Genomic DNA, 11,948 nt, shown 5'->3' with positions numbered 1-11,948 from the left:
CCGGCCCCAGGCCGCAGCCCACCCGCGCCCGCGCGCCAAAGCGTCATTCACGTACAGGCGGCCCGGGACGAGGCGTGCGCGCCGGCCGTGGGCGCGCTGCGACCGTGCGCCACCTACCCGCAGCAGAACCGCTCGCTCTGGTCCCAGAGCTACAGCCCGGCGCGCGGCGCCTTGCGTACGGTCAACACGGTGGAGTCGCTGGCGCCCGGCGGAGCGGACTCCCCGGGGCCCGCGGAGCACAAGTCGCAGACCTACAGCAACGGCTTCGGCGCGGCCCGCGACGGCCTGGAGTTCGCCGATGCCGACGCTCCGGCCACGCGCTCGAACGCAGAGTGTGGCCGCGGTGGCCCCGGGCCCGCTCAGCGGCGCTGCCAGCGAGAGAACTGCGCGTTCTACGGGCGCGCCGAGACCGAGCACTTCTGCTCCTACTGCTACCGCGAGGAGCTGCGGCGGCGGCGTGAGGCGCGCGCTGCGCGGCCCTGAGCCGCCCGAGACTGCTTTTCCATCCTGTGGGTCTTTTTTTTAACTTGCTCTGGTCAGCCGAAGGGCCGGCGCCTCCACCTCGGTCAGTGCCGTGTATGTGTTTGGTCAAACGTTCCTAATGGTGCCTGAACCTACACTGATGCCACTCAGGTAGTAGACGGATAGGAAACAAGTCATACTGTTGGAAGTGGGTGTGCTAGCCTAGCATCTGCCTCGTACCTGTGGAAACTCAATAGCCATTGCAAGAGTATTTTTGTTCCTCTATACGAGAAATAAAGAAAATCGCAGCCCTTTGTTTTTAGAAGGGAGTGTTTTACATGCTTCCCCCTCCCCAACCTAGGGACTGACCTCTTCCAAGTAGCGGTCACATGCGTGCAGTTGGTAGCACGCAGGGTTTAGATACAAACTCGCAGCCAGGCCTGAGGGGAGCCACCTCCGCGGCTCCCATGTCCTTCCCACCTGGGTCCCTGAAGACCTCCAGCAGGCACTTTGCTACCCGCTGACGCTGGCCGCTTAGGACTCCCCAGCTCCATCTCATAAGCAAATCCTCCCACAGCCCCCGGCTCGAGCAACATTCACACTGCCATCCAAGCCGCGGGCGACCACAGAATGGGCACCGGACAACCTACCTCTCAGGGCACGGTGAGGTGTAGCGATCGCTCCAGTGCAGAGCAGCTCCTGTGACAGGAGCTTCCCAGAGACACTTGGGGGTGCGAAAAAGCAGGGTCCTGAACTCCTGCTCGTATTGGCCCACCTATGAGCCAGAGTGACAGGCTGCTCGTGTCTCCTTTGAAGACATGTGTACAGTGGACTGTCGCTGGCGGGTCCCTTAGAAGGTGATATCACATCCGTGCCCCAGAGGAGGGGACAGAATTGACCCCTTGGTCACTGTGTCGGCCCCAAAGTGGGCTGCTTTGAACCCAGCCTGGCCTCCTTCAGTAGGGGCTGAGAGAGGGCCGGGAGGAAACTACCCCTCCTCCACCTGCATCTGTCAGGGTTCAGCCAGGTTAAAGGGCTCTCTGCTGGTGGAGCCCCTTCACGGGGCAGGTGGCCCTGCTCCTGGCTCCATGCCACATTGAGGGAGCAGCCCAATCTCTGAGCAGTCTCCTTTCTGGTGCCTCCTACATTTCTTGAGGAAAATTTAAAAAATAATAATGTGTCCTTAGCTACCCTATTTTGAGCAGCAATATGCAGCCTCTTCCTTCAAGATTACCTCCGCAGACCACTGTTCTTGACCAAGGACACCGCGGGGCTAGCCTGCCTCACTAAAGAGCAAGCTTGCTTCCAGGAAATACGGAGAAGATGGGTAAAATCCTCGCTAACGAAACAATACTTTCATACCTGTGAGAGCTTTAGACCAGCCCCTCCCCCCCCCGTAACCCTAAAACAGGAGAAAGCACCTGCTTCCCCCTCAGAGAGCGCAGGAGATGGGTCCCACCTTCACTGGAGCCAGCCTCTCCTCCTGAAAGCATGTTTCATCCCGTGACATCCAGAGCAGCAAGAGCAAAAAAAAAGGAAAAATAAAAAGTTTTCAAAAAATGGGGAGGGAATTTTTTTTACCTGTTTGGAAAATGATAATAAAATAACTGAGTATCTCCTGTGAGTACTTCCTTTTTGTTTTTTATTATTCCACAGCCTGTGGAGTTTTCAGTAATGTATTCAAGTTTTGCATAAAGTGGTTCCTTAAATCAAAATTATTTATTAAATAGACTCTTTAAGAAGTTTTTTCAAAGTTTTGTTTTCGTGTTGAACAAGATGCTTTAAGTGTGTGGTAATAACTAATATTCATGACTCCGATAGTACTGGGGTCTCTTTTGTTACTCAGAAAAAAAAAATATTCTCAGAAAAGTCTCTCACTGAGAGGGTTTGTGGCAGCTTTTTTTTGGGGGGGGGCTGGTTTCTTTTGAACACATCACCTGAACAGCTCTTTCATCCTCCAGCGCTGTAGGTCACAGAAGCCTCTGCTTCCAGCAAAGTGGGCTGCTCTAGCTCATGTCTCATCCCTCAGAGCACCCACCTGATGTTTCAGTGTGTATTCAGAAGCCCAGTGCGTAGACACAGGAGGCGGGTATTCATGTTTACCTCTCTTGTACTGTGATGTTAAAACAACCAACAAGAAATTTCCAAACCTGGCTATGCACTCTGCCAAAAAAAAAAAAAAAGTAACAAATAGGACAGAGGATTAAAGTAGTTTGTTGTAATAAACCCTCCCAAACGGGATAATGATATGTACTCTTGAAGTGTGACAGCAGATCCTATCTCCTTCATTGCCAAGTTACTTCTCCCCATCTAATGATGAATGTGCCATACAGAAGAGCCTGGGGCATAGACCCAGACCGCAGATTCGAGATCCTGGCCTAATAAAAGGCCCCAGCCTCTCAACTTGGTCTCATTGGGCTAGACAAGGTGGAGCAGCGGTTGCGGCCTGCTCCGTACAGTCCACGAGGTTAAGAGTAGCCATTGCCTTCTGAGAGAAGAGCAGCTTCTGTGTAGTATTAAAAGTGGAGAGAGGCCAGTGTAGTGTGAACATTTTGTTTCTGTGTGCCCGCAGCCTGCCTCGTGATCTTAAAACAGGTGACTGCTGTGCCCTCTGGCCATGCTTAGTGGCTAGAGACAGGAACATGTAGACCAAATTCCCCACGATCTCTCTTTGACTGGGCTGCCCTTTGTGGACCAAAGAAAGGGACGAAGATAGGAGTCCCAACTGATGTGTTGAGAGACACCGCCCACGCCAGTAGTGAGCAGCGCTCCTCATCTGATCTGGCCAGGCTTTCCGAGAGAGATGGGTGTCTCTAAGCAACAATAAATGTCCAGGAGAACTGATATTTCTAAGCCCTGTGGAGATTATTTCAGAGGTTCACAGTTCCTTCCCAGGCATCGCCTAGGGGTGATTTTATTACTTTGGCAAGGGAAGTAGTTTTTGAGTGTATTCTGTTTATAGACTTTATGCACTGTTGCGTCCAAGTTTTATAGGCCAACTTGAAACTGTACTATATGAGTTATTTTTATACGACTCTCAGACGTGCCACAGAGGAATACCTTGCACCCTTCTTTTCACGGGGTTGTCCCTTGGAAGAGTGAATCAGGGTGGGCGGGGCTGCACTGTGGGATGGTGGAGTCTTGGCGCCTTTGTGCAGACCCTCTGACACTGGGACCGTGTAAATGTCTTCTCCGTCTTGACTGAGCTCTTAGTTTGTTTTCTTCTGTGTACGGGTTCGTGGTGCTGCACCTTTCTTATCTATGAAAATTTTGTCCTTAAGTTACGGTGTCCCTTTCCTTACCTGTTAGTACCCAGTGCCATTTGAACCTATTGTTTTCCAAATTTAATGGTATCCAAAATAACTTACAAATTCTGCTAGCTTATTGTCATGAGTATCTCCCTATAACAGAAGATGAAAGAGCCACCCTGGTGCAGGCCTCAGGGTGTGGAGTCCCCCATGAGGTCAGAACAAGCCCCAAGGCGCTGGGCAGAGCCAGCTGTAGCAAGGCCCTCCCTTTGCATCTGTAAGTTTAGTTTGCAAACTCTCCTAACTGTAAGACCAGACCTTTCCCATCAAAATATATTCCACATTGATTGGGAAAAAATAAACAAGGAGGTGAGAGCAGGGTTGTAGACATTGGTGCTGGGAAATTTGTGGAAGACAGAAAAAGGAGAGTGACAGTTGCACTGTGTGGGTCTTCATTGTTTATATCAAGGCTTGGAGTAAAGCTAAGGGCACCTTCCTCGCATTTGAGGTTTCTTTGTGACGTGCTGTTTGCCCCTGATCATAGAAAGGACTTTGCATATCAGTTCCTCCCATGTTCTTTGCTTCCAAGGCTTCTAATAAGGAGAAAGTATTTTGGTAACTGAGTGAGCTAGCTCTGGCCTTAACCCACGTGAGATAGAAGAGTGGCCCAGGTCCGAGCTCTTGGAGGCTCCTGCTCTTGTCCTTTGAAGAGAAGCACTTGTGAGAAATCCGGAGGTGGCCAGTACTCCTGGCCACAGGAAACAGGCAGTCCCTTCCCAAAAGCCTTACATAGCAGCTCTCCAGACCTCTGAGCACCCCGCCTCTCTTTGCTAATCCATGTGGATGGAGGTCTTCAGGGCAGAGACCCCCACTTCCTTCTTGCTGCCTTCAGATCCTCCCTATTGGCCAGGCCTATGGGGGCAGCACTGGTTCTGTTGATCTAAAGCCTGGTTCTGAAGAGTTAACCTTGCTCTTACAGGGCTGGGGCCAGGTAGTTCATCCTAAAGGCTCTGTACTCCACAGGGATGCTGGGAGTGGCCCACCCCAGACCTCCTCTGTGAAGAATGTCTCTAAGGAAGATCAGGGGTCTTGGGACAACTCCCAACAGCAGACAAGATCATCTGAGAGTTTTCAGCATGGGGTGAGGTATATCTGCAGCACACAGGCTGGTGCTTTCCCCAAAGAGCCAGCCCTCCTCCCACTCCACTGCCACGTAGAGAAGAGGGAGGGAGGCACCCTACAGAGATGCCTGAGAATCTGCAGGAGTGCATGGTCTGTATGGGTGTGGAACATGTAATTACAGGGCATACTCAGAAGCCATCATCCCCAAACATGCTAGCTGTATGGCCCTTTCTAATAATGCAGAATAATCCATTAAAATTTGGATTTCTACTATTTTAGTTTAAAAATTTTTTAAACAATCACAACCCCTAATTATGTTTAAATGAAACGATGCACACTGCTGTGTGTTATTCCTCCAGAGAATATCTCATAGAAGTGTGTGTGCATATACATGCATATTATGTATATACATGTATACTCTGTTTAACATCAGGTGAGGACTATCAGTTGGTTTTAATGGAATCTGCTCAAAACCAAAGCAGTGAAATCAGCCATTTCAGAATCTGGCTCCACATTCTGAAGGATAGCTTCCTAGGAGAACACAATTTCCATGACACAGTAAGAGCCAAGATTTTACAAAGCCTGCCCTGAACCAGTATGTTCTTGGCCAGAGACGGGGTCATCTGATTACCAGGCAGCCTCTGGCCTCAGGGCCTTTGTATGTGTTGTCCCTTCTGTTCTGCACTGCCTACTCTTCTTCACTTCACCGCCACCCTTCAGCAAGGCGTTCTCCAACTTGGCTATATAGGAAGCTGATATGTCCCACCCTCCCTACCGTGTTCAGCTTCCTCTCATAGCCCCTAGTCAACAACTCATTCATTCGGTATGCCACAGCCCCCAGGTTCCCATAGAATGTAAGCTCCATGCGGGCAGGACTTCCCATATATCTTGTCCACTGCTGTGTCCTGGTGCCTACAGGGGTGCCTGACACACACTAGGCACTGGATAAATACTGGCTGAAGAAAAGAAATGAGATCACTCATTTGATACACCACAAAATGTCAGTTTCATTCTTCATCAAGTCCTGATTTTTCTGCTACCATTACATATAAAAACTGTGAGCTGGTTACGTGGTCTGGGTCATCAGGACTAGAGGTATCAAGTGACTAGCTATGGCAGCTTATCATTGATAGCAGCAGTGGTCACCGTCCATCTCAGAGTGGGCCCTGTAGCCAAGCCTTTCCTCACAGTGGGGCTCTGCTATTTGCAGGGGGCATTTGGAGACAAGCAGGGATAAAAATGGTCCAGAGCGGGTAGCTCATAGTATGAGATGCGCTACGGAGAGTCCCATCATACTGGCTATAATGTCATTGGAGACGCCAACCATTCCAAAGGAGCCTTTCTAATCGATTCCCAGGTATCCATCTGTCCTTCCTGTACCAGACACAGTGGCACAGGTGTCCCAGCCCAGATGAAGGATTCGTTCTCCAGTTACCAAAACGCGGGGCAGCGAAAGGAAAGGAAGTGATCACTCTGGTGATTTGGGACGGTGGTGGGAGTCACTGGGTGTGACACTGGGTGTGCACTGGAATGACAGAAAGCCACACACACCTCCATGGGCCTAGGACACTAATGGAGACACCCTGCACTCGACCTCACCCACCGAAGGGACTGCTGCTCCACAGCCTATTCCCTCTGCCAGGTATTTTCACAGCTACCTAACCACACTGTTTACTTCCTGGTCCTTTGGCCAAATTCATTTTCCTCTAAGAATCACTGGCAAAACACTGTTACAGGCTGCTCATTGGGCCTTTAGCCTCCCGTGGCCTGGTGTAAAGGCTGTGTCCTCTTTTCTTCCGTGGTTCTTGCTTTCATCTCTCTGGATGCTATACTGTAGGGTTCCTCTCAGGTGTGATATCCCCCATAAATCCCTTCTGCATCTGTCCAGCTGTGCAAATGGGCACTTGCACGTGTGTCCCCATACTTGGATTGCCAAATATGTGATACTCCTTTCACTGCTGCCTGAGCAACTTGGGCCCCTGCTCCTGCCAGGACTCAGAGGAGACATAGCTTCCCAGAGGGCACTGCTCACCCTGGCGAGTGCCCAGGGGCGGCCCAACTCTCAGCCTCCGTGTGAGCACATCAGAGCTTGAATGATAGTTTGGCAGTGAGAGGAGGGCAGCACTCACCCATGACCCAAGCTATGACCTAGGCATGAGCATAGCCATGTCTAAGAGTCCAGCATACAGAGACCAACCTGCCTCCCACAGAGCCAGTATCATGGAGCTCAGCTCTGCCACAACCCCAGGTGGCAGACACTGGGCCCCCAGTGACACAAATAAAGGAACACTTAGGCGCAGAAAGCAGGCTCAACTGAGTCCAAGCAGGGACTAAGCTTGGTGACCCATCACTGCCTCATGGACAGAGCCAGCACTCCATCCCCCCTCATTTTTGACAAACCGGCCTCCATGTAACTGGAAGCATTGATGCTGATTATAACAAAGGATTCCCCAGCCTGTGCTTGCCTAGTTCCTTTAAATGGGCATTTAGCCTCACACAATCATGAATTCTCTCTATCTCTCTCTCTCTCTCTCTCTCTCTCTCTCTCTCTCTCTCTCTCTGGACTGATTTAGGGATGAAATAGATTGCTTTGCTTTCTATTTAATTTATTATTGTGGACAAAGAAAAACACTGAGGCAAAAATGGGTCATAGATCACCCTGTTTCAACCAAGTTGTTCAAAAAATCCTTTCTGCCCACACGTTGAGTGTTCATGCTAATTCCATACAAGTCTTCTCTTCCATCTGGTCCATTGTCGGTGAAGAAACCCATTGTAAGCGCTGTCTAAAGTGATGAGGTCGCTCCTTTGTGAAGTATTAAAGCACCGAACTGATTTTTGCAATATGTAGTATGCTTTCATTTTGGAAAACTCCCAGTAATGACCTACTGCACTTTTTATAGAAGAACAGTATTTCATTCCTTTCTCTTATGAAAGATTATTTTAAGTAAAAATAGCTCTGTAACCTGTGTGACGTGGCTTCTCCATTACTTGATACAGAGGAGCTTTGATGCTGACTCAATAAAACAACCGTGTTTGTAAAGCGCGAGTTGATCCAGTTATTTAGTCGCCCCGAGTCCTAGGTACTCAGTAAGATGCCATCAGAGAGAATCATTACGAAGCCAGTGAGATGACTCAGCAGATACAAGTGCTTGCTTCACCACATAATTACCTGAATTTGAACCTACATGAAGGCAGAAGGAGAGAACCGACTCCAAAGAGTTGTTCTCTGAGCTCCACGTGCGTGCCAGTGTGCACACAACAATAGTGATCATAGTTTCAACAGTCTTTATGGCCTAGGAGGAGGAGGATTGAAGTGGGAGTGTGTGTGCCCCTGTTTAGAGCGGAATGTGTTTTTCCCTTTGGATGGGATGTGAACCCCATGATCCCAGGATTTCCTTTTGCTAACGCTCAGGACGCCTCCTGCATGGATGAAAACGGAGGAGTCCTTAGGCGTGTAATCACCAGGGGCTGTGACGGTAAGCAAAAGATACAGCTGCACATGTGACAGATTTTGATTTATGCTTTCCTGGTTTCCTGAAATGTAGAAGAACTAAGGAATTGTCTTTCTTTCCCTGGGAAGAGTCCAGAGTCCTGGGTCTCTCTCAGGCACAGCACTGTGCCAAGACTCAGATAGAGCCGGGAATCCAGTGCCCACTGCACGCTGTGCCCTGACCTTAGGATGGGGACAGTGGAAGAGGGTGACCTGTCTCCTGCACTGAATGGCTCCACAGGGCATGGCACATCCCTCTCATGTGGAGTCCAGTCTATACAACAGCCTGGAAGGGAGAAATCAAAAGCCTCACCTTGTAGAGAGTCAGGATCCGGACCCAAATGTGCCTGGCATAAAGTGTGTGCTCTTAAACGCTCTGCAGGATACCAGTCCACAGGAGGCAGGACCTGCCTTGCAGGAATGCCCAGTCCAGGGAAGCTGGCACACAAATCCTCATCTGACTCCTAGGAGCCAAGCATTAGCACAAATGGGAGAATCTTAGAAAGATCTAGGCTAGCCTGTGGGGTTCGCTGGGACAAAAGCCTATATACCTCCAGGGTCCAGCTGAGGCCAATAAGTTCCCATTGTGTCTGACTCTGGTGGTCTACCATAGGAGACCTTGGGACTGGCTAGAGGGTAAAAGGCTCGTCTTAGTCCTTCAGGTTGGCAGAAAGTCAGTACCACACCAACCCTGGCTCTCTACTTCTGTTCTGTAACACAATATATATATATATATAATGATAAAGTTCTTAAGCATGCCATGAAATCATGAAATACACACATCATTTGGAAAACCAAAGATGCCTCAGGGAGTTCAAGAGATGGCTGAGTGGGTAAGAGGTTAGGAGTGCTCTCCCAGAGGACTTAGTTCAGTTCCTAGCACCTGTGTTGGTTACGTCATAATTGTCTGTAACTCCAAAGCCAGGGGATTGGATGCCCTCTCCTGGCCAACACACACACACCTCCCCCCTCCCCCATGAACACACTGATAAATAAAAATAAACAGTTAAAGAAAAGGATGTCTCCGTTATTTTTAAAAGAGGGATTTTGAAATGGAGAACTAGACAAGACGAAAAACACACAAACAGGGAACCGAGATCACAGCGAACCGTCTGCGGGAGGCAGCTGCCTCTTACAGCTGCAGCTCAGTGATAAAGCGCTTGCTGCACGTGTGCAAGCCCCTCAGTTCAGTCCCCAGCGCACACAAGCCAAGAGGAGGGGGCTCTCCTGAGTGGGGTCCAGGCCTGTGGAGAGGGCAGAGGGAGCCCTGCTCAGCTGGGGCTCTGGCTTAAGAGGCCCAGAGGACACAGAGCTGGGCTCTGGTATCTGAGCACAAGTTGTTGACAATCTCTGAAAGATTCTTCTATATGGAGGGAACGAACTGGAACAAATTGCAGCTGGTTGCTAGGACAACGGTGACAGAAAGTGAAGCAAGCCCTCTGTGTGTGTCCCCGCCACACACTCACAGTGTGCACAGTGTACAGTTGTCCCCTGTCAGAAGGACTCATCCCAGCACCCCCCACAAATATCACAAGCCGCAGATGCTCCCAGCCTTTCTTAAAGTGACAGTGTCCGCAGAGCGCCTCTGTCCATCTCCTGTAGACTTTAACTCATTAGACACAGGAAGCCGAATACTAAGGAATGTTAGTTGTCAGTGTTGTACTTGCCAGGCTCAGAGACTAGCCTCTCAAGAAAATGCCTGGTCATGGGGATATTTCTCCTCCAGTATATTTGCTCTGTATGTGCTTAAAATGGAGCCATAGATTTGTAGACATGTGTGCATGCGTGTGCACGCGCGCGCGTGCACACACACACATACACTAAGGAAGAAAATATGGCTCTTCTACAACCCCTTGGGTCCTGGCAATCATCCCTGAGTCTCTACTCTGTGGCTGACCCATGTTTCCTTCACTCTTCTTGGGCATTTTCCTCTTAGGAATCCAGACTTTTGTTCCTGATGGATGCTATTTGCTATTAACTTTTATGTGGGGACGTGGACTTCACTGAAGCCTCCCAAAAGAGGGCCCTGGGTTCCACACATGATGCCCCTGGTAACACATTATGCCCTATTTTGGGAAAAAAAAAAAAACACCTTTTTGTTGCTGGAGCTCCTTCCGCTCCTTCAGCCAATAGCTGCTGAGATACCAGCCCACTGGGGTGTGGTCTCTCTCTCTTTAAAAAAGCTGCCACTGCTCTCTGGCTTCCGGCTCCACTTCCGGCAACTAGGCTCCCTTCCTGATTGTGCAGAGGGCTGTTGTCTGGGATGGTGATCTGTAAGTTTTTTCCCCTTACATAAATAACCATTCTATTAATCATAATTCCAAACTGGTGTGGGATTGTGACTTACACCTTCACCTTTTCTTTAATAAAGACTCAGTTCTCCAGCATCACCTGGAGATGTGTACCTGAGCATGGCTCTAGGAAGTTGCCCTGATTATATAATCACTGAGGGGGGAAGAGCCATCACAGTGAGCAGAACAAGGCCCTGACTGGAAGCCTGGACTCTATGAATGGGGGAGAGAACTAAGTGTCCATTTGCACCCACAGCTCTCTATGCTTTATTGCGGGGACAATGTCATCAGGTGGTTCAAGTCCCTACTGCCTTGGCTTTTCTGTCACGACAGACAGTCCCTTTGAGTAGTGAGGCAGAATAACCCTTTTCTTCCTGTCTGTCAGGGTGTTTACACAGCAACAGGAAAACAAAATGAAGACACTATTGTAGATTGTCCAGGTTCTATGTGGCAAGGACATTAAGAATAATGAAGTCCATTAAAGTTCATAGAACAATTTAATAAAAAAAAGATTCAGTTCCTTAGTCGGTGGAGTAATGAATGGTTTTGTGTTGACTCGGTGGCTTGCAAAGTCCCCAAGAATCTCAGCTTCCGGCTTGGTAAGATCCCAGAGCCTCCTGCTTGAAGATCCCAGGAGGGACCTGAGATGGGAGAGGAAAGCACAGTCTCTCATGTGTCCAGCACAACAGCAATGAGATCTACTCACCAGGCCACCCTCTCTTGTCCCAGACCATGGTGGTTGTGTTCATGTCATGGGAGGGAAGTGGCGATTGATTCTAGCCCTGACTTGTACCCTTCAGGACAACCTTACCCTTCAGGTGATTTGTCTTCCCGCTGGAATCATGACTGAATAGCAGACAGGCAACCAAACTCACCAGGCCAGCTGCCTCTGTATGACTGGATACATACAGAGTTAGATTTGTGACAAGGGGGTACAGTGACAGATGTACATATAGGAAAGTAAAGAGAGATCTCTCGAGTACCCTGAGACGTTTGGAGGCATGTTTATACTCATCAAAAAGAACCCTGTGTGAGGAGTCCCTTGAGACTCAGGGGGATGGGTAGCCTGTTCTGTGATGTCACTAGGCATCCTTGTTACTCAATGGGCTTGTATAGAAAGAGTCCATGCTTGCATGGGCAGAGGCTTTGACTTACAAGTCACCACAGAGATCTCCTTTCCAAGGCCAGCCTACGGACCATGACTACCGTGCTTAGGTCACCGTCTCACAGATGAAGCCTATGTGGTGTCCAGGGGATTACAGGTGACCCCTTCCAAAATGGAGGGTGGCAGTAATTTGGACCTGGAATGTCTCCCAGAATGTCTGCAAGTTAAGG

General features: G+C 49.5%; 1 protein-coding gene and 1 pseudogene across 1 annotated transcript in view; both read left to right on the top strand.

The window, feature by feature from the left end:
- The window catches only part of Otud7a (OTU deubiquitinase 7A), a 110,533-nt gene extending 108,478 nt beyond the window's left edge, over window positions 1-2,055 (top strand). Inside the window, exon 14 of the mRNA XM_026784279.1 lies at window positions 7-2,055. Within this exon, the coding sequence (XP_026640080.1) occupies window positions 7-483 (477 nt within the window). The 3' untranslated portion in view covers window positions 484-2,055. The remainder of the gene's footprint in view (window positions 1-6) is intronic.
- Window positions 2,056-6,102: 4,047 nt separating this feature from the next.
- Window positions 6,103-11,948, top strand: part of LOC102001651 — a 9,674-nt pseudogene continuing 3,828 nt past the window's right edge.

The sequence above is a fragment of the Microtus ochrogaster genome, chromosome 22, assembly GCF_000317375.1.
Source record: "Microtus ochrogaster isolate Prairie Vole_2 chromosome 22, MicOch1.0, whole genome shotgun sequence".
NCBI lineage: Eukaryota > Metazoa > Chordata > Mammalia > Rodentia > Cricetidae > Microtus > Microtus ochrogaster.
This window is presented reverse-complemented; position numbering and strand designations above follow the sequence as displayed.